The sequence below is a fragment of the Mus caroli genome, unplaced genomic scaffold, assembly GCF_978045245.1.
Source record: "Mus caroli unplaced genomic scaffold, Mus_caroli_1 scaffold_20, whole genome shotgun sequence".
Taxonomy (NCBI): domain Eukaryota; kingdom Metazoa; phylum Chordata; class Mammalia; order Rodentia; family Muridae; genus Mus; species Mus caroli.
In genome coordinates this window covers 44,423,391-44,446,972 of record NW_028227275.1, presented here as the reverse complement: position 1 = coordinate 44,446,972, position 23,582 = coordinate 44,423,391, and the positions used below count along the sequence as shown (strand labels likewise).

Here is a 23,582-nt window from a genome sequence, read left to right as displayed (position 1 = left end):
CAAATGTCTCATTCCTCTAGGTCTGAGACTTTGAATCTTTTTTTTTTCATATTCTTCATTGGAATATCTTAGATTTAAACTTTTCATTCTTCATTGATTAAGAATTGATTAAGAATTAATTACTAAAATAGAATTGCTTAAAATTTCCAGCTCCATATTGCCAGTTTAAAATGTAGGAGACAAGAAACTTTTTTTTTTTTGGAACACAGTATTAAGTTTATAGTTTTCTTGACTCTTAAATTCTAAATGCAGTAACTAGGGGTTGAAAAGCACCAGGAAAACCAACCACAGAACAACAAGTCCCAAGAACAAAAAGTATGAGCAATTTTGGAAGGCAGAAGGACGAAATGCAAAACAGGAAGTTAGGCTTCCGATGTGATGCACAGAGCTAGACTGAAGACCATTTCACACCCTAAAAATAACAAATAGCCAAAGAATTATTATAATTTTCTCATTGCTATTAGAAATATGAAGTAACAATACAACAAAGTATACTATCATCTAAGAAAAATCAGGAAGATTCCAAGAGGAAGGGATGGCAAATATTGTGAGTTAAGTAAGAACAATTCAGCTAAAACATGGAGGTTGAGGGAACACCAATGTAGGACACCAAGTCCCTGAGAAACTGAAACAGTCCTTCCTCCATGGCAGGGCCTTCCTTTGCTGGCCTCTGCTGGGAATGCATAAGGAAAGACTAAGGAGAATTAGGGTTTTACTCGGAACAGGTCCTGGAAAAATGAAAACATTTCCATTCATCCCACTCAAATACTGGGCTACTAAGATAGCTCAGGGGCTATCAACACCGACCACCCTTCTAAAGAACTGGGGTTCAATTTCCAGCATCCACATGGTAGCTCAAAATCACTTATATCTCCAGTTCTACAGGATCTAACAACCTCTTCTGGTCTCCATGGACATCAGACACAACCATGGTACACAGAACAAAAGACACAGAGACAGATGACAAAATATTCATTCACATAAAATAAATAAATGAATTATTTTAAAAGGTCCAAAGCATGGGTGTGGGGGTGAGGGAGGGAGGAATGGGAGAAAGATACCTTGGACGTTAGTGAGGCCCAGCTTTCAGTCTGTCTGTAGGGGGTAGAAAACCAACTAACTGGGGAAAGATCATAACTATGGGCTAGGTAAAGAAGAAAGCCATCTAAGTAACAGCATTCCCTTTTCTCTATGTAGCCCTGGCTAGTCTGCCACTTGCTACTTACACGTGGCTCTACACTTTGCTTCCAGATCACAGGAATAAAAGGTGCACCGCCATGCCCAGTCTACGGACTTCACCAATGCTTCACACTCCTGCCGTTGTCTAGTCTGCCTACAGTGGAGGGAGGCTACATTGCTGGGACTCTGCTCTGTGCTAACATTTTGACCTTCCCTCTACTCTAGTCCTGTAGGAAGTTGCCTTTTTACATGTTTAGCGCTTTCCTTAATAACGTTGGTGTTGTCCCATATTCCTGATGCATGCAGACTTGATTCTTAGTATTGAGGTTGGTAGACAGGAGGTCTATTAGTTACTTTTCTTGTTATTGTTACTCAGTTGGATCCCTAGAGCCTACTGAGTTAGATCACTAGAAACACTGCAAACTGGCTTGTTCATCATGGTTATGCTGCCTCCAAGTTTCCTGCTTGAGTTCCAACTTTGGCTCCCTTGGTGATAGATTATAATCTTGAAGTTGTAAGATAAAATAAGTCCTATCTTCCCCAAGTTTTTTTTTTTTTTTGGGGGGGGGGTTGGTTTTTTGAGACAGGGTTTCTCTGTGTAGCCCTGGTTGTCCTGGAACTCACTTTGTAGACCAGGCTGGCCTTGAACTCAGAAATCCGCCTGCCTCTGTGGTTTATTGTAGGAACAGAAAAAGTATGTAGAACAAGACACAGTCTAAAATAAAGACCCAGAATACCTGGCACTCACATCCGGGTTGGCAGATGAAACTCTGCCAGCTGAGTGACCTCAGTAGTAAACCTTTACATGCTTTTTGTAGTCTAGAGGCTAAAAAATATTCAGATGTGAATGGAATGTATGATAATTATTTAAATTAAAAAGTAGCAGCTTGCGTTCTCATGCCAATTGTGCGACCCAAATAACTTTTTGTTGTGTCCAGCACTTAGGCTTTAGGAAACCTGCCCCCAGTTGGCTCTAATTGGGAAAGAAAGTTGCCAATGGTCAATGGCTGGATAGGGAAACAGAGGCGGAACTTTTAGATTTTCTGGACAAGGCACAAAGGTTAGGAGGAGGAAAAGAATCACTATGATGGGAAACAGAGAGATCAGACTTAAGAGGCAGCCAAATATAAGAATCTGGGAAAGTGGTCCAAACGGCCACTCCCCCAATTGGGTCTGGGATAGCAGAAATAAAATACAGATTTAGTGAAGATTAATTCAGAAATACCTGAAGGGAGTATGTGATAGCCATAGGGAAGTTTGCAAGTGACCAGCCATTGAGCTAGTTAAGGCTATTAAATATATAGGTTGCATATGCATGCCTTTCTTTCATGAATCCAGAGCTCTTGGGCAGGTGCAGAGCCATGCATGTGCCCGCTGGGAGCTCAGAGTGGATTAATAATTTACTGTTACAATCAGTAAGTGATAGTAGTAATTTATAATTGTAGTCTCCCATAAGCCTGAAGCAGGCTAAGCCAGAACTTGACCTTGCTGCCACTAAGAAGATTATCTAGGGTGGAGCCTTCCTCCCTAGATCACTCTATTGTTCTGCCATTGCTGGCTGTTCCTCCTCAAGATACTGCTACATGTTGAGAGGCTCCGGAGCTATTCTGGAGACTACGCCCTATTCTGCAAGTCATCACCTGCAGCTGGTTCTAGGCTCCAAGGATGAACTGGCAGGAATGGAATTTCTCCCCTTTTCTTTTTTTTTTTTTTTTTTAAAAAGATTTATTTATTTATTATATGTAAGTACACTATAGCTGTCTTCAGACACACCAGAAGAGGGCATCAGATCTCATTACGGGTGGTTGTGAGCCACCATGTGGTTGCTGGGATTTGAACTTCGGACCTTTGGAAGAGCAGTCGGGTGCTCTTACCCACTGAGCCATCTCACCAGCCCTCCCCTTTTCTTTATAAGGCGTGTTCCTCGACATTAAACCTTGAACCTTGAACAGACTAGCATGTCTTGGTTCCATTATTTCTCAACCCGCCTAGGCTCCCTCTTTTCTTCCAGATTCCAAGATGCCTTCCAGGCTCGAACCCGGACATGTGAGCCGCTGGTCGGCCTCAACATATAATGTAGGAAAAAAGTAAAATCAATCCTAGACTTAACCATACACATTCTTTGCTAGCACACCAAACATTTAAAAAAGAAATCAACACAAATTTCATACAAATTTGTGGTAGAAAGTAGCTGGCATAAATTAACCCTTCAGAAGACCTTTATTCAGAAAAAGACAGAGTTTGATGATCGTGGGCAACCATGATCACGCCCAGGACAACTTAGCCTTCAGGCCAATGACGAGCTTCATTACAGAGATAGCTGTTGTGAATAGCATGATGGAATCCTGAAGGGGAAAAAAGCATCAATTCCCAAGACCAAAGAAAAATAACGACTTCTAATGAGGTATGGGGGGTGTATAAGGAGAAGCATTCTATGCGACCAAGCCAAAGTACAAGGAGCCAAGTAGAAACTAGACACAGGTAAAGTATTTCAAAGTTACTTTCAGTATGAGTGTCAAGAGATTGAGGCTGAAGTGTCTTACAGTTACAGCAAGCAAGTGCTTTTCAATTGTTTGGACTAAGTAAGAGATTACCAGGGGAGTGGTCCAATGTGGGCCAGAGAAGACAAATTTTTCAACTCATTTTATGAAGCCATAATTAACTTGATAACAAACAGAGAAACACACACACACACACACAAAAAACCCAAATATTTGCATTTGTTACCCAGAATTAACAAGCACTAAAAGCTAATTATTAAAAACTCATAATTTCTGGAGCTGGAGAGATGGCTCAGCAGTTAAGAGCACAGACTGCTCTTCCAGGGGTCCTGTGTTTAATTCCCATCAACCACATGGTGGCTCACAACTATCTGTTATGGGATCCAGTGCACTCTTCTGGTGTGTCTGAAGACAGCAACACTGTACTCATATACATTAAATAAATAAACCTTTAAATAAACAAACAAACAAATCTCACTATTTCCAAGATGTCCTTTTTATAAAAAGAAATTATAAAAACTAGCATCAAGCTGTCTTATTTCAGTACACTATCAGGTAGTGATATCAGACATGGTTTTTGTCTTTACCAGTAACTAGAGCACTAGACAACAATTCACTTGTAAATAGAGAATAGTGTTCCAGTACACAATGACTTGATCTGAAAGTTAAAATCTTTAGCAATAATGAGTTTAGTTTAACAGTAAAACCCAAACCCAGAGGACAATAATGTATGGCTAACACAAAATGATCACAAAATGTAATACACCTCAAAAATATTAACCCAGAATTCCTCCTGTCAAAAGGAAATGCAGGGACAAAGAGTGGAGCAGAGACTGTAGGAAATGCCATCCAGAGACTGCCTCACCTAGGGATCCATCCCATCTGCAGACACCAAGCTCAGACACTATTGCTGATGCCAAGAAGTGCTTGCTGACAGGAACCTGGTATAGCTGTCCTCTGAGAGGCTCTGCCAGAGCCTGACCAATACAGATGTGGATGCAAGCAACTAAACATCGGACTGAGCATGGGGATCCCAATGGAAGAGTTAGGAGAAGGAATAAAAGAGCTGAAGGGGTTTGCAACCCCATAGTAAGAACAACAATATCAATTAACTAGATCCTCCCCCCCCCCCCGACACACACACAAAGCTTCCGGGGAATAAACCACCAACCAAAGAATACACATGGTGGGGACCCACAGCTCCAGCTGCATATGTAACAGAGGATGGCCTTGTCGGGCATCAATGGGAGGGAGCCCCTTGGTCCTGTGGAGGTTGGATGACCAAGGGTAGGGGAACGCTAGGGTGGTGAAGTAGGTTGGTGGGTTGGGGAGAACCCTCCCTCATACAGGCAGCGGGGAGAAGGGAGAGGATGGCAATTTGTGGAAGGGAAACTGGGAAGGGAGATAACATTTGAAATGTCAATAAATAAAATAACAAATAAAAAAAAAGAAAAAAGAAATGAATAATAATATTGATAACAGACTTGGTCCAGCAATGAAGAAACTATTCTCTCTTGTTAAACTCTTAAGTGCTCACATACTGACTCAAAGAGAACTGATTCAGGGTTTTCTTATCTCACACTTTAGTATTTATCACCACTTCCTTCAACACATAGTCTGCTTAAATTCCTTATTATTCAAGAATTACTAACAAAATAACTAGCCATCGACATTGTTTTCAAAGAATTCTCTTATTTTAATAGTTATATATACTGGTGAGCATCCTTGAAAATACACTTGAAATCGTTCACACCTTCTAATACGAAACAGGCAGCTTAGGATATTTGAAGAACAGAATATTTATTTTGGAGAGAGAAGAATTATTAGCAACACTCCTCTCCCAACCACCACAAAGGTTCTTTCTTCCAAGAACATTATTTACTTGGGAAAAATTATAATTTTAATTTTATAAATAAAAGCTAAATTATATAACAAAAAGGATCACACAAATCTTAAGCATCAAAGCTAATAAATCATTTGTGCCTTAATCTAGCCCCACCATGCATAAGAAACACTGGTAATATATGACAATTACTATTTAATTGATATGAACATTACATATTAATGATGTATTAGTATTTAATAAAAACAAAATCTCACCTTTTTGTAGATAGCCATTTTATCAGAATCTAACACAATTATATTCCTTAGCTTTGCATTTATTTCAGTGACTAAAGGTTTCATAATCATCTCAGAATCAAGCCCTAGGGGAATAAAACAATAAATGATTGTTCTGTCTTCTTCAATTTGTTAATATTAAATATATTTTATGAGATGTTATTACCTTCAATTTTAATTTCAGAAATGTTTTGTTTCTGATCCTGAATAAAAATCTGTAGACAAGATAATTCTGCCAAAAGCTGCAAGGTAATAATATCTTCATTCGTGGGTAGCTTTAAAGCTACAAAACAAAAATCACATTGTAACAACACAAGGAAAGGTTTAGAAATTACCACACTACACATAGAAGGCAGATAAAATATCACCATAAGTAATCAGATTTACAATTCAACTATAAGCGAAAATAAATTATTCCCTACTGAATTGTGAACACTATAAAAAACAATTACCTAATGAATACAAAAACAAGCAGGCCAAAGAATGGTCCTAGAGGTGACTAATCCTTTGAAACTGAGAAACCATACCAATAACTGAATCTTTGAGACACCATCATCATGGAAAGCAGAGGTGCTCATTATTCTAAATGATAACAGATAGAGCATCTCTAGTGCGAAGTTTCAAATGCTCCAAAATCAAAGGATTTTGGAACATCACTATTATACTCAAGGACATTTGGATTTGAGGGCATCTTCAATCCTAATCTGCACCCTGATTAAAAAGAAACCATGATAATACTCAAATGCTGCCAGTTACATTTTTCAAATCTGAAATATCATACACAAACTTTAAATTAAATATTTCTCATCTAATTTACAACTTAAATCTATTATAACATAAGCAATTTTTCTTTAATAGTAATCAGTTTCCTTTATTTCAGTTTTCTAAAATTAACCTGGTATCTGATGAATCATTTTAGATTATTTGTCTAATTAAAAGGAGCCTAAAATTACTGTTTCAATTGGTGACAAAAACAAAAAATAAACTTAAAAGAAATATACCAAGTTTTTTAATGATGTCCCCTTTGTCTTCCGGCTCTGCAGCAGGCACTGAGGCAGATTTTTCCCTTAATTCCGGAAGAATATTATTAAGATAATTCATTGTATTCAGAAGTGCTTCAGTGTGTAAATGAATATCCAAAGAGGAAAAATTCACCTATGGAACAAAACTGACTTTAGTACTAGGTCAATAAAAATCTGACTTGATGGTTTTAATAATACCATATGTTTTGTGATATAAAACACATGATTTACCCAGAAGATGTTCCAACTTGTAATAAGGACACATGCTCCACTATGTTCATAGCAGCCTTATTTATAATAGTCAGAAGCTGGAAAGAACCCAGATGTCCCTCAACAGAGGAATGGATACAGAAAATGTGATACATTTACACAATGGAGTACTTACTCAGCAATTAAAAACAACGAATTCATGAAATTCTTAAGCAAATGGATGGATCTGGAGGGCATCATCCTGAGTGAGGTAAGCCAATCACAAAAGAACACACCTGATATGCACTCACTGATAAGTGGATATTAGCCCAGAAGCTCAGAATCCTTCTTAGAAGGGGGAACAAAATACCCATGGAAGGAGTTACAGAAACAAAGTTTGAAGCTGAGACGAAAGGATGGACCATCCAGAGACTGCCCCACTTGGGGATCCATCCCATAAACAACCACCAAACACAGATACTATGGCAGATGCCACCAAGAGCTTGCGGACAGGAGCCTGATATAGCTGTCTCCTGAGGGGCTCTGCCAGTGGCTGGCAACTACAGAAGTGGATGCTACAATCATCCATTGGACGGAGAACAGGGTCACCAAAGAAGGAGCTAGAGAAAGTACCCAAGGAGATGAAGAGATTTGAAGCCCCATAGAAGGAACATCAATATAAACTAACCAGTACCCCCAGAGCTTCTTGGTACTAAACCACCAATCAAAAAAAAACACATGGTGGAACTTATGGCTCTAGCTGTATATGTAGCAGAGGATGGCCTAGTCTGTCATCAATGGGAGGAGAGGCCCTAGGTCCTGTGAAGGATCTATGCCCCAGTATAGGGGAATGCCAGGACCAGGAATGGGAGTGGGAGGGTTGGGGAGCAAGGGGAGGGGGAGGGAATAGGGGATTTTCGGAGGGGAAACCAGGAAAGGGGATAACATTTGAAATGTAAATAAAGAAAATATCTCATAAAATAAAATACTCAGCTTTATGCTCAAGGATCTTATGATTTCAATTATAAAATAACTATTAGTAAAACATCTAGGCACAGGAATACAGTATTTAATTTTAAATAAATAATTATATAGTCATACCTTAATAAGTTGTAAAACATTGTTATAGGTACTATTCAAATTTGGTGCATTTTTTTCAACCTATCCAAAAAGAAAATGTATCAGTTAGGACATGTTAGAAATGCATGTAATCTATACCTACAATTGCTTGATAGGTGTAAAATTCTCAAGATTTGTACACTATACATACATTAATCATAAGTGTCAGTGAATATTATGCTTTATACTTAGTGCTATAGATATGTATATCATATACATATACTATAAATATGCACGCACAATATATGTGTATGTATGTATGTGTATGTATGTATATATATATGTATATGCAAATTAAATGGATTACTATTCAAAAAGAATAAATTGTGCCTTTTTCAAAATTATCAGTTTGCAAGCCACTTTATATGTGTATATATATCCATTTAATATGCATATGATACAATTGTTTTATTTATATTCTTTAGATTTTGTGTATTCTAAAACCTGATACAATTTTAATAGCAAAAAATTTTTTTAAATCTCCACTAATAATAGAAAGAAAAATTGTTTTAAATACAATAAAATTATCTTGGCAAAATTCATTTCAAAATAACTATGAAAGCATCAGAAGGGCAAAATAAAGAATAATTCATAAATAGACCACAGCACATACAGAAGACTCATAAATTTTTTTAAAATAGTATTTATTTAATATATATTAGTATATTGTAGCTGTCTTCAGACACCCCAGAAGAGGGCATCAGATCCCATTACACATGGATGTGAGCCACTGTGATGGTTGTGGGGAATTGAACTCAGGATTCAGTTCTCTTAACCACAGAGCCATCTCTCCAGTCCCTACTCCCACCCCCTTTTTAAAAATATTAATATTCACAAAATTTTAAAACAGACATTATGAATCATCACAAAGGACACTTAAAAAGCAAGTAACTAGACAGTGGCAGAAATGAAGTAAATTCATCCTCCTGTACCGCACAATAAGGCATAAAGTCAACCTATAGGGCATTTTTTCTTGGAACACAGGGAACTTATTTTGCTGTATGAAGTATTTGTAAATCAAGACCACATGACAATAATGACAAAACAAAAAGAACCTTAGAGGAAGAGACAAGCTTATGTTAAGAGTGTGGATTAAGTACGCTAAATTTTGAATTTCAATAGCACATCCACATGCCTATGAGGTGAGATCAAAGCTACTTACCTTCATGAATTCCAATGTTAATAAATCTTCCATTGTGTTATCCAGGGTCGTGATCAAATAAACTGGTTTCTTGTTTTCATCTAAAAATAATTTAACAATTATTTCTTGGTGGGAAAATTAACTGAAGATAAATTAGTAATTATGATTGAAAATTATTTCCCTAGCTTCTCCTCAATAAGGAGAGTTTTTTAAACTCAAAAAAATTTCATTCTCCATACAATGTACTCTTCTCTTGTACTTTAACACTGGTCTTAAGCCTGTAACTAAAACAAGCAAGCTGTTAAAGAACCAACCTAATTTTTAGGGCATGAAGAATTCTAGTATTGAGTCATAACTATGCCTTGAAAGAAAACAGTGAGTATCACTGAAAACACTAGTTGTTGAGATGGATCAAAAAAAATATATTATTTTCTATATACCAGATAGAAATCAGTCTTAGCACTATAAAATAATTACTAGTTATATTTTTGATCCAGTTCAAAACTAAAAATCCTATGAGAACTCCTAGGCAAGAGGTATCTGTATAGCACTTAGAACGTCATTATCAAATACTTAGGGCTGTTGAAAATCAGCATCTCGAGACTTAAAGAACCACAAACTAATGACCATGTCTTGCAGAGAAAACAGAACAATGTGCATACAGTCCTTCAAACCTAAAAGCTTAAGAGTATATGAACCAGTTTTCTATTTGAGGTACTACTCACTACAGTTTCCAATCCTAAAGAAGAGCCACACTTCATTTACACATAAGTTTGGCATAACAGAACAGAATTTAACACCTTCTACATGTGACTAAGGGATAATTGTAGTATAATTACACAAATACAAATACACAACTGTGACAATCTACCACACTCAAGTTTGAGAGACTGAGAGATAACTGTAACACAGTCTACCTCACTCAAGTTCCCACATGCTGGAAAACAAGTAGACTGGGAAACTGTACCATGTATCATCTCTGACTTAATTTTAGGCTAAACCACTTAATTTGATATATGATTTTAAAAAAAAGCCAATGAACTTAGCAGATGTTACTCACCAAAGAAGTTAGGACAAACATGAAAGGATTCTCTGCATCATATGAAATCAGAAAAAAATCAAACTGCCATTACATACCTATTAGAAGGACTCAAGTCTGGACACTAACAAGATGTGACAAGGACAGAACAACAAGCACTCTTATTTATTACCAGCAGAAATGAAAAAGTGACATGAGCCCAGGAAGTGTTTGGAGATTCAGTACAAACGTTCTATACTTCACATATAATCTAGGGGCTATGCTCCTTAGTAGTTACCAAAGAAAGGCGCATCTTAGCTCTATTCCAAAGTTTGTATATAGATATTTATAGCATCTTTATTAATAACTGCCAAAACCCAGAAGAAATCAAAATGTTGTTTATGAAGTTAGTGGATAGGCAACCAATAATGTTTCTAGACAAAGGAGCATGATTTATTGATCAACAGAAAATTCCGTAGCAGGTGTGATGGTTTGTATATTCTGGAGGTGTGGCCTTGGTAGAATAGGTGTGACCTGGTTGGAATGGGTGTGTCACTGTGGGTGCGGGCTTAAAACTCTCACCCCAGTTGCCTGGAAGTCAGTCTTCCACTAGCAGCCTTTGGATGAGCCATGACAGCCTGGATGCTGCCCTGCTCCCACTTTGATGATAATGGACTGAACCTCTGAACCTGTAAGCCAGCCCCAATTAAATGTTGTTTTTTTTATAAGACTTGCCTTGGTCATGGTGTCTGTTCACAGCAGTAAAACCCTGACTAATACAGAAGTTAATCAAATTATGAAAATAATGTACATATTTTAATAGTCTTACCTAAATATTCTGGACATTTTAACCATAATTCTTTCAAAAAGGCACTTCCTTTCAAGTCAAATGTTCTAAACTCAGCTTCTGTCCCCAATCCTAAAGCACCCATCTCCAGCACAGGTAGCTCACAGTTTCCCACAAGGTGATAAAACTGAATGGACACCTGCAGGGGAAAGGCAAAGTACACAGGTCCATATGTGATAACAATATATAAATACACAAGATGTATTATGTAGTATATTACAAAATTTAATATTGATTTTATATCAACACACATATAAAGCATACTTACAGAATCATCATCAAAAACATGTACTGAAAAACTGCCCACAATATACCACTTAAACACTAATTCTTAAGTAAGATAGATCTTAAAAAAAAAAAAAAAAAAAAAAAAGGGAAGAAAACCATACACCATATGCCTTGGGCAGTGTCTATTAGCAAGAAGACTATTTGAGTAAACGGTACAAAGTATAAATGACAATTCACATAGCCCACATTTAATGTAACTTACCTCTGCTACTTCAAATCTCATCCTGAGTTGAACAAGATTCATCACACAATCTTTCTTTTGTAATTTTTTCTGTCGAGTACATTTATCTCTACATGACATCTGAGGATACTCTTCCAAGGGACTACATGGTGCATCAAAAAATTCTTCCTCTGAGTCTAAATTTCATGAAATATTTTGTTTTAGTCAACAATAGAAATAACATATGCTTAAGATTTTTATAATTTTTCTGAAATAAATTTAAGCATTAAAATGCTATGGGTATATATTAAAAGTCCAACACAAAAGCTTAGAAAAAAGAATACAGAAATTACTTTTAAATAAATTTAACATTGCAAAGGACAAAATGTATAAAAATTATAAAATATTTTATATTTAGCTTAAAACCAATTTCTTTTTTTTGGGGGGGGGGCGGGGTCGAGACAGGGTTTCTCTGTATAGCCCTGGCTGTCCTGAAGCTCACTTTGTAGACCAGGCTGGCCTCGAGATCAGAAATCCGCCTGCCTCTGCCTCCCAAGTGCTGGGATTAAAGGCGTGCGCCACCATACCCGGCCTCAATTTCTTTTTTTAAATTAGATATTTTCTTTATTTACATTTCAAATGTTATCTCCTTTCCTAGTTTCCCCTCCGAAAATCCCCTATCCTCTCCACCCTCCCCCTGCTCCCCAACCCACCCACTCCTGCTTCCTGGCCCAGGCATTCCCCTATACTGGAGCATGGAACCTTCACAGGACCAAGGGCCTCTCCTCCCATTGATGACCGACTAGGTCATCCTCAGCTACATATGCAGCTAGAGCCATGAGTCTCTCTCCATGTGTTTTCTTTGGTTGGTGGTTTAGTCCCCGGGAGCTCTAGGGTTACTGTTTAGTTCATATTGTTCCTCCTAGGGGGTTGCAAACCCCTTCAGCTCTTTGGGTATTTTCTCTAGCTCCTTCATCGGGGACCATGTGCTCCGTTTAATGGATGACTGAAAACACATGAAACTCAAGAAGAAGGAAGACCAAAGTGTGGACACTTTGATTCTTCTTAGAAGGGGTAACAAAATACCCATGGAAGGAGTTATAGAGACCAAGTTGAGAGCAGAGACTGAAGGCATGACTATCCAGAAACTGTCCCACCTGGGGATCCATCCCATAAACAACCACAAAACCCAGACACTATCACAGATACTAACGAGCTTGCTGACAGAAGCCTGATATAGCTGTCTCCTGAGAGGCACTGCCAGTGCCTGTGTGATAGAAAAGTGGATGCTCACAGTCATCCATTAAAACCAACTTCTTAAGAGTCATTTTTATTTATTTTATGCATATGTATCTGTTGGCAGGCATATGAATGAAGGGAGTGGATAAAGGCCACAGACTCCCTTGAGCTGAGTGCTACGAACTGAACTATGATCCTATGCAAGCACAGAACGAACTCTTAACTAATGAGCTATCTCTTCCAACTCAAAAAAAAAAATCAACTTTTAAAAAAGCATTAGTATATTTCAAAGTTAGATAAAAAATGTTTATAGCAGAAAACAATACCTGTGATTGTGTACAATATGAATACTAAAAGTAATAAGCTACCATGCTCACTGAACTTGGAAAGTATAATAGAACTTAGTTTAAAACTCTGCAATATTAGCACAGAGCCCAGGGCCAGAAATGTTAATAAAGCACCCCTTTGACTGCAGCTTGATTTAGTGTCATTTAAGTTGTGTGTAACTAGCCATAATCTGAAAATACTACATGAAAAATCGAGCTAATCAACTACTTAAGAAATCAAAACCGTTTTTAGGCAGGACCTGAGAGTGCATTAGTTAGGGAAGCAGAAACCGGCCTGAGTAGGGCCACAGGCCTCATCCGGCCAGACCAGCAACGGGATAGCTAGAGCGCAGGGTCGGCTGACACCCTCCAGCTACCCACGACCCCCGCCACAGGATTTTGAGACTGCTGGTGAGTGGAACACAGCTTCTGCTCCAGTCCAATCACGCGGGACCTGAGACTGCTTTGGTTGGAGAGGCAGAAATCTGGCCTACGTAGGGCCACAAGTCTCTTCCGGTCAGAAAAGCACCGGGGTAGCTAGGGCGCAGAGTCGGCAGAGTCGGCTGACACTCGCCAGCTACCCACAACACCCACCACAGGATCTTAAGACTTCTGGTGAGTTAACACAGCTTCTGCTCCAATCTTTAAACAGTGACAACGATAACAACTAACCCCAGAGATTACCAGATGGCGAAAGGTAAACGTAATAATCTTACTAACAGAAACCAAGACCACTCACCATCATCAGAACCCAGCACACCCACTTCGCCCAGTCCAGGGCACCCCAACACACCGGAAAAGCTAGACACGGATCTAAAAGCATATCTCCTGATGATGGTAGAGGACTTCAAGAAGGACTTTAATAACACACTTAAAGAAATACAAAGGAACACTGGTAAACAGGTAGAAGACATTAAAGAGGAAGCACAAAAATCCCTTAAAGAATTGCAGGAGAACACTGCTAAAGAGTTACAAATCGTTAAAGAAAAACAGGATAACATAATCAAACAGGTAGAAGTCCTTAAAGAAAAACAGGAAAACACATCCAAACAGATGATGGAAATGAACAAAACCATACTAGACCTAAAAAGGGAAGTAGACACAATAAAGAAAACCCAAAATGAGGCAACACTGGAGATAGAAACCCTAGGAAAGAAATCTGGAACCATAGATACGAGCATCAGCAACAGAATACAAGAGATGGAAGAGAGAATCTCAGGTGCAGAAGATTCCATAGAGAACATCGGCACAACAATCAAGGAAAATGTAAAATGCAAAAAGATCCTAACTCAAAACATCCAAGAAATACAGGACACAATGAGAAGACCAAACCTACGGATAATAGGAGTGGATGAGAATGAAGATTTTCAACTCAAAAAACCAGCAAACATCTTCAACAAAATTATAGAAGAAAACTTCCCAAATCTAAAGAAAGAGATGCCCATGAACATACAAGAAGCCTACAGAACTCCAAATAGACTGGACCAGAAAGGAAATACCTCCCGACACATAATAATCACAACAACAAATGCTCTAAATAAAGATAGAATACTAAAAGCAGTAAGAGAAAAAGGCCAAGTAACATATAAAGGCAAGCCTATCAGAATTACACCAGATTTTTCACCAGAGACTATGAAAGCCAGAAGATCCTGGACGGATGTTATACAGACACTAAAAGAACACAAATTCCAGCCCAGGCTACTATACCCAGCCAAACTCTCAATTAACATAGATGGAGAAACCAAAGTATTCCACGACAAAACCAAATTCACACATTATCTCTCCACGAATCCAGCCCTTCAAAGGATAATAACAGAAAAAAACCAATACAAGGACAGGAACCACGCCCTAGAAACAACAAGAAGGTAATCCCTCAACAAACCTAAAAGAAGACAGCCACAAGAACAGAATGCCAACTTTAACAACAAAAATAACAGGAAACAACAATTACTTTTCCTTAATATCTCTTAGTATCAATGGACTCAACTCCCCGATAAAAAGACATAGACTAACAAACTGGCTACACAAACAAGACCCAACATTTTGCTGCTTACAGGAAACTCATCTCAGAGAAAAAGATAGACACTACCTCAGAATGAAAGGCTGGAAAACAATTTTCCAAGCAAATGGTATGAAGAAACAAGCTGGAGTAGCCATTCTAATATCTGATAAGATTGACTTCCAACCCAATGTCATTAAAAAAGACAGGGAGGGACACTTCATACTCATCAAAGGTAAAATCCTCCAAGAGGAACTATCAATCCTGAATATCTATGCTCCAAATACAAAGGCAGCCACATTCATTAAAGAAACTTTAGTAAATCTCAAAGCACACATTGCACCTCATACAATAATAGTGGGAGACTTCAACATACCACTTTCACCAATGGACAGATCGTGGAAACAGAAACTAAACAGGGACACAGTGAAACTAACAGAAGTTATGAATCAAATGGATCTGGCAGATATCTACAGAACATTCTATCCTAAAACAAAAGGATATACCTTCTTTTCAGCACCTCATGGTACCTTCTCCAAAATTGACCACATAATTGGTCACAAAACAGGCCTCAACAGATACAAAAATATTGAAATTGTCCCATGCATCCTATCAGATCACCATGGACTAAGGCTGATCTTCAATAACAAAATAAATAATAGAAAGCCAACCTTCACGTGGAAACTGAACAACACTCTTCTCAATGATACCTTGGTCAAGGAAGGAATGAAGAAAGAAATTAAGGACTTTTTAGAGTTCAATGAAAATGAAGCCACAACATACCCAAACTTATGGGACGCAATGAAAGCATTTCTAAGAGGAAAACTCATAGCTCTGAGTGCCTCCAAAAGGAAACTAGAGAGAGCACACATTAGCAGCTTGACAACATACCTAAAAGCACTAGAACAAAAGGAAGCAAATTCACCCAAGAGGAGTAGACAGCAGGAAACAATCAAACTCAGGGGCGAAATCAACCAAGTGGAAACAAGAAGAACTATTCAAAGAATCAACCAATCAAGGAGCTGGTTCTTTGAGACAATCAACAAGATAGATAAACCCTTAGCCAGACTCACTAGAGGGCACAGGGAAAGCATCCTAATTAACAAAATCAGAAATGAAAAAGGAGACATAACAACAGATCCTGAAGACATCCAAAACACCATCAGATCCTTCTACCAAAGGCTATACTCAACAAAACTGGAGAACCTGGATGAAATGGAGAAGTTCCTAGACAGAAACCAGGTACCAAAGTTGAATCAAGATCAGGTTAATGATCTAAACAGCCCTATATCCCCCAAAGAAATAGAAGCAGTCATTAATAGTCTCCCAACTAAAAAAAGCCCAGGACTAGATGGGTTTAGTGCAGAGTTCTATCAGACCTTCAAAGAAGATCTAATCCCAGTTCTTCACAAACTACTCCACAAAATAGAAACAGAAGGTACTCTACCCAACTCATTCTATGAAGCCACAATTACTCTGATACCTAAACCACAAAAAGACCCAACAAAGATAGAAAACTTCAGACCAATATCCCTTATGAATATTGATGCAAAAATCCTCAATAAAGTTCTTGCTAACCGAATCCAAGAACACATCAAAACAATCATCCATCCTGACCAAGTAGGTTTCATCCCAGGGATGCAGGGATGGTTCAATATACTTAAATCCATCAACGTAATCCAGTATATAAACAAACTCAAAGACAAAAACCACATGGTCATCTCGTTAGATGCGGAAAAAGCATTTGACAAGATCCAACACCCATTCATGATAAAAGTCTTGGAAAGATCAGGAATTCAAGGCCCATACCTAAACATGATAAAAGCAATCTACAGCAAACCAGTAGCCAACATCAAAGTAAATGGTGAGAAGCTTGAAGCAATCCCTCTAAAATCAGGGACTAGACAAGGCTGTCCACTTTCTCCATACCTATTCAACATTGTACTTGAAGTCCTAGCCAGAGCAATTCGACAACAAAAGGAGATCAAAGGCATACAAATGGGAAAAGATGAAGTCAAAATATCACTTTTTGCAGATGATATGATAGTATATATAAGTGACCCTAAAAATTCCACCAGAGAACTCCTAAGCCTGATAAACAGCTTCGGTGAAGTAGCTGGATATAAAATTAACTCAAACAAATCAATGGCCTTTCTCTACACAAAGAATAAACAGGCTGAGAAAGAAATTAGGGAAACAACACCCTTCTCAATAGTCACAAATAATATAAAATATCTTGGCGTGACTCTAACTAAGGAAGTGAAAGATCTGTATAATAAAAACTTCAAGTCTCTGAAGAAAGAAATTATAGAAGATCTCAGAAGATGGAAAGATCTCCCATGCTCATGGATTGGCAGGATCAACATTGTAAAAATGGCTATCTTGCCAAAAGCAATCTACAGATTCAATGCAATCCCCATCAAAATTCCAAATCAATTCTTCAACGAATTAGAAAGCGCAATCTGCAAATTCATCTGGAATAACAAAAAACCTAGGATAGCAAAAACTCTTCTCAAGGATAAAAGAACCTCTGGTGGAATCACCATGCCGGACCTAAAGCTCTACTACAGAGCAATTGTGATAAAAACTGCATGGTACTGGTATAGTGACAGACAAATAGACCAATGGAATAGAATTGAAGACCCAGAAATGAACCCACACACCTATGGTCACTTGATCTTCGACAAGGGAGCTAAAAACATCCAGTGGAAGAAAGACAGCATCTTCAACAAATGGTGCTGGCACAACTGGTTGTTAACATGTATAAGAATGCGAATCGATCCATTCCTATCTCCTTGTACTAAGGTCAAGTCTAAGTGGATCAAGGAACTTCACATAAAACCAGAGACACTGAAACTTATAGAGGAGAAAGTGGGGAAAAGCCTTGAAGATATGGGCACAGGGGAAAAATTCCTGAATAGAACAGTAATGGCTTGTGCTGTAAGATCGAGAATTGACAAGTGGGACCTCATGAAACTACAAAGCTTCTGCAAGGCTAAAGACACCATCAATAAGACAAAAAAACCACCAACAGATTGGGAAAGGATCTTCACCTATCCTAAATCAGATAAGGGACTAATATCCAATATATATAAAGAACTCAAGAAGGTGGACTCCAGAAAGTCAAATAACCCCATTAAAAAATGGGGCTCAGAACTGAACAAAGAATTCTCACCTGAGGAATACCGAATGGCAGAGAAACACCTGAAAAAATGTTCAACATCCTTAATCATCAGGGAAATGCAAATCAAAACAACCCTGAGATTCCACCTCACACCAGTCAGAATGGCTAAGATCAAAAATTCAGGCGACAGCAGATGCTGGCGAGGATGTGGAGAAAGAGGAACACGCCTCCATTGTTGGTGGGATTGCAAGCTTGTACAACCACTCTGGAAATCAGTCTGGCGGTTCCTCAGAAAATTGGACATAGTACTACTGGAGGATCCAGCAATACCTCTCCTGGGCATATATCCAGAAGATGTCCCAACCGGTAAAAAGGACACATGCTCCACTATGTTCATAGCAGCCCTATTTATAATAGCCAGAAGCTGGAAAGAACCCAGATGTCCCTCAACAGAGGAATGGATACAGAAATTATGGTACATTTACACAATGGAGTACTACTCAGCTATTAAAAAGAATGAATTTATGAAATTCCTAGCCAAATGGATGGACCTGGAGGGCATCATCTTGAGTGAAATAACACAATCACAAAAGAACTCACACAATATGTATTCACTAATAAGTGGATATTAGCCCAAAACTTAGGATACCCAAGATATAAGATACAATTTGATAAACGCATGAAACTCAAGAAGAATGAAGACCAAAGTGTGGACACTGTGCACCTTCTTAGAATTGGGAACAAAACACCCAGGGAAGGAGTTACAGAGACAAAGTTCGTAGCTGTGATGAAAGGATGGACCATTTAGAGACTGCCGTATCCAGGGATCCATCCCATAATCAGCTTCTAAACGCTGACACCATTGCATACACTAGCAAGATTTTGCTGAAAGGACCCTGATATAGCTGTCTCTTGTGAGACGATGCCGGGGCCTAGCAAACACAGGAGTGGATGTTCACAGTCAGCTATTGGATGTATCACAGGGCTCCCAATGGAGAAGCTAGAGAAAGTACCCAAGGAGCTAAAGGGATCTGCAACCCTATTGTTGGAACAACATGATGTACTAACCAGAACCCCGGAGCTCTTGTCTCTAGCTGCATATGTATCGAAAGATGGCCTAGTCGGCCATCAATGGAAAGAGAGGCCCATTGGACTTGCAAACTTTATATGCCCCAATATAGGGGAATGCCAGGGCCAAAAGAATGGGAATGGGTGGGTAGGGAAGTGGGGGGCGCTATGGGGGACTTTTGGGATAGCATTGGAAATGTAATTGAGGAAAATATGTAATAAAAATATTAAAAATTAAAAAAAACCCGTTTTTAATTGAGTAACATGAGGAGCTCTCATCCTCCTGCCCCAAGCATGACTTATCATGTGTCAGTAAACTTACTATGGCCTAAAAAGGAGAAGCTTCCCTTTGATGTCTAACATTCACAGGCTTGCTGGAAGGAACTAGCCAGAGACAGTGGTAAAGGTAGAAAAATGAATTAATGTGAACTGAAGAGAATCAACACAAGACTGTGGTTGTCCACGTGACCCAAGGAGGTTCATATATTCACAGTCTTCTTTACAAAGGAGGGGAAGATGAGGAGGACTGTAACAACAATTTTAGGGAAGAGTAAATTACTTAGGTAAATAGATGGTTCCAATGCTCAGACACTGGCTAGGAAAGTTCTTTGAGAATGAAATATACTATATTGATTAATCATTGCCTGTGTGCAAATTCAGCACAGGGGCGGTGACATTCTTTAAACTTTCACTATAGGCAAGGGTTAATGAGAATTTAGGAAGAAACTATTGTTAGCTGCTGATAACTTGTTTTCTTTAGCAGGTTGGGCTGTGGTATCTTACTTAAAGCCTTTTCTATCACGTGTACAAGGACTTTTAAGTGAGCACGCTGCCATAGACTCCTCTGAATTTATATTAAAACTTTAGGATCTAAAACTGAGTTATTAAGCCACTTAGTCACACTACTGGAAGAAGATGGATCCTGGGAAGGCAAAGTGATTCTTTACGGACATGGCCACTGCCAGGCTGTCAAGTCTCAAGAGGACAGCCATACTCATGTGTACATGTGTTGCTCTATTTGGACTCTGGGGTTATTAGTGCCGTTGAAAGGGAGGCATAAGTCACGGAAGACAGAATGCTAAGCTCTAGGGGGAATTAAAATGAGTAGAGGTGGATGGATACAATGAAAAACACTATGCAAATATGAAACGGTCAAAGAAGAAAAAATATCTAAAAAGAAATTAGTAAAACACACGCACACTAAAATGAAGTACATCCCTAATTAACTAGCCCTGTTAGATCAACTAACTCAGACTTAAAAATCTCTCGGCTTACCACATACACATGCTCTCTGAAAACAAGAGAACACAACATTTTCTCTGCTAGTCTTTTCTAAAGTCTTTAAAATGTAGAACATGGCCGTGAAAAAAAAAAGATACTTGATAGTGAGATATTTTAAAAATTAAAAATAAGTTTTATATGTAAATGCAGATGCTAATTTGATTCCTTTCCCTTGAAAAATAGAAATAAAAAGCTCACTATCTTAAATTTCTTCAAGTAATACATTTTAAATTAGGCATCCACAAACTTTCTTTTTTTTTTCAATCCCAAACTCAATAATGACTTGTTAGGGATTCTTAGATTAAAATTAGAACTTATGGGCTGGTGAGATGGCTCAGTGGGTAAGAGCACCGAACTGCTCTTCCGAAGGTCCAGAGTTCAAATCCCAGCAACCACATGGTGGCTCACAACCATCCGTAATGAGATCTGGCGCCCTCTTCTGGAGTGTCTGAAGACAGCTACAGTGTACTTACATATAATAAATAAATAAATCTTAAAAAAAAAATTAGAACTTATTCTTGTCAAAGTGATTCCAGTACAAATGTAACTTTAAAGAATATTTGTATTATTTAAAGAATTTGGTAAAAATGTCTCAGCAACTTAGGAACACTGCTGCTGCCTGGCATTTTCTGTATTTCCAATGATACCTGCCATCTTGCATAAGCATGATATCGTGATGGTTGGTTTACAACAGCTTAGAGAAACAAGCTTCTTTTTACATGGGTTTTAAAACACACATAGGAAGTTACATTTGAACTGCTGTCTCCCTCTATAATATAGGCATTCTTTTTTAAAAACATAGTATTTTTGATTATTTAAAAACTATTGAGGATTTCAGACAATGTATTTTGATCACATTCACTGTCCCTCCCCAAATTCTTCCTAGACCCACCCACCCACTGACTTTGTGGGTTTTGTGTTTTTCTTCCTCATCACTGCCAATGTGCTGCCTTCCCCTGTAGCATGGTCAGGCTTTAGATAAGCTTGCTAACTCTGCTTTGCATGATAGCCTCACCTCCATCTTGGCAATTCTTTCCAAGTCACCTTCCTCAACTTGCCTCCCTCGGCCTAGAAGCCCAACTTTTAATCACTTCTTTGAATGACTCATTTCTGATTGTCTCCCATGCACACATAACATAAATTTTAATACCTTTACTGACATTGCTCTTACTAATGATCCTTTATAGAGAAAGAAAGGTTAAAAGGAAAAGATATTTATACCCTACACATAGTCATTTGAAGAAAATATCCCTCAAAATGTAAACTACTTCAATTAGGCATATGTAATAGAAAATATTCTATGAAGCAGTTTCATTTTACCATCTTCAGTAACAGGCTGTTCCAATAAAGGGATTAACTTCTGAGAAATGTGTGATACTGGCAAAGTAGATGCTTGAATCTGAAACAAAAGTAACTTAGTGTCAATTAGAACACAGACCTTTTATTCAAATTTATATGATAATCTGCACAAAAAGCTACTCAATCAATTCAAACAATGTTAAAAGAAAACAGGTCGAAAGTAAGAAAATTAATAATAAAATATATGAAAGGGCAAGTGCTTTTGAGTGACTGGAGTTGTAGCTCAGTTGGTGGAGAGTGCTTGCTGAAAAATTCTGGGTTTGACTCCCCTTCCAGCACTCACTTCCCCTGACCCTGACACCACACCAAGGTAGTCACTGGAGATCATGGCATTAATCCTAAAACTTGAAGACGAAGCAGAATAACAAATCTGTCATCTTTGGCCCAGTCTAAAAAGAGGAAGAAGTGGTTTTACAGAGGTAATATGCTCAAGTATAGCATATACTTGCATAAAAATATCTCTATAATAATTATTTTTTAAAGTCAGTACTTTTATAAGTTTGATTATAAGTATATTCATGGAGCTCCTATAGTAAATTCGTTAGGGATCTGTAAGGATTCTGAGATCTATTTTAACTTGGCAAAAACAACAACAACAACAAAAAAAACCCCAAAAAAACAAAAAAACAAAACCAAAAACCAGAAACAGACACATACATATATATTTAACATATAGAAAAACTATACAGTTTTCAAAAATGAAACTGAGGGCTGGACAGATGGCTCAGCGGTTAAGAGTACAAACTGCTCTTCCAGAGGTTCTGAGTTCAATTCCCAGCAACCACATAGTGGCTCACAACCATCTGTAATGGGACCCAATGCCCTTTTCTGGGGTGTTTGAAGACAGTTACAGTGTACCCATGTACATAAAATAAATACAAAAGTCCTTTTTAGAAAAAGAAAGAAACAAACTGACATAATTAGAAAGACATGTAAAACTAGACTGAATACATAAAGATTACATTATGAACATTAGCGTAAAATTCAGATACACTTTAAAAGCAACTCTAAAAAAGAGACTATTAAATTTTTAGAAAACACAAGAAAAAAATTTCAACTTTATTATTAGATAAAGATTTCAGAGATATCACACTAAAAAGCTTTATCCAAAAAGAAAATAATAAAACTTATTTGATCAAAACTCAAAACATATGCTCTTCATCAGTGTTAATAAAGCAGGAAGCTCAACCGCACAGCAGGCGGATCCTATGAACCACTGACGTGATCAGGGTAAGAGGACAGAATGTCAGCAGTTCACTGTCAAATGCAGTGGAAAACAAGGCTATCCAGACTAGTGCTGCTATTTTTGTCAAATTGTAAATTATATGAAAAGAAGAAAATTTAATGATCTTTGAATAATCCAAGGGGGTGGAAAGAAAAATAAGTTTAGAGATTTTCTTTCTTAAAGTATCTTAGAAAGAGAAAAATACATAATATACAGTCATGAAATCAAAGGTGTGAAAAAAAACCTGTGACTATGTACAAATTAAACCGTCATGCATAGTAAAACTAAGTGAAAAAAATGAACTAAAAATCAAATGTGAAAAATTAAAAATGACCAATAAATTTCCATAATTAAAATACCATAATGCATACATATATTT

General features: G+C 37.8%; 1 protein-coding gene across 3 annotated transcripts in view; it reads right to left on the bottom strand.

Moving 5' to 3' along the window:
- Vps13a (vacuolar protein sorting 13 homolog A) overlaps positions 1 to 23,582 on the bottom strand; it is a 173,855-nt gene that overhangs the window by 85,102 nt on the left and 65,171 nt on the right. For all 3 annotated transcript variants that reach the window (XM_021151796.2, XM_021151798.3, XM_021151797.2), the window contains exons 24-31: positions 21,940 to 22,018; positions 11,625 to 11,779; positions 11,117 to 11,273; positions 9,291 to 9,370; positions 8,111 to 8,170; positions 6,800 to 6,953; positions 5,965 to 6,081; positions 5,781 to 5,884 (exon numbers count right to left, since the gene is read on the bottom strand). In XM_021151796.2, coding sequence (XP_021007455.1) covers positions 5,781 to 5,884; positions 5,965 to 6,081; positions 6,800 to 6,953; positions 8,111 to 8,170; positions 9,291 to 9,370; positions 11,117 to 11,273; positions 11,625 to 11,779; positions 21,940 to 22,018 — 906 coding nt within the window. The remainder of the gene's footprint in view (positions 1 to 5,780; positions 5,885 to 5,964; positions 6,082 to 6,799; positions 6,954 to 8,110; positions 8,171 to 9,290; positions 9,371 to 11,116; positions 11,274 to 11,624; positions 11,780 to 21,939; positions 22,019 to 23,582) is intronic.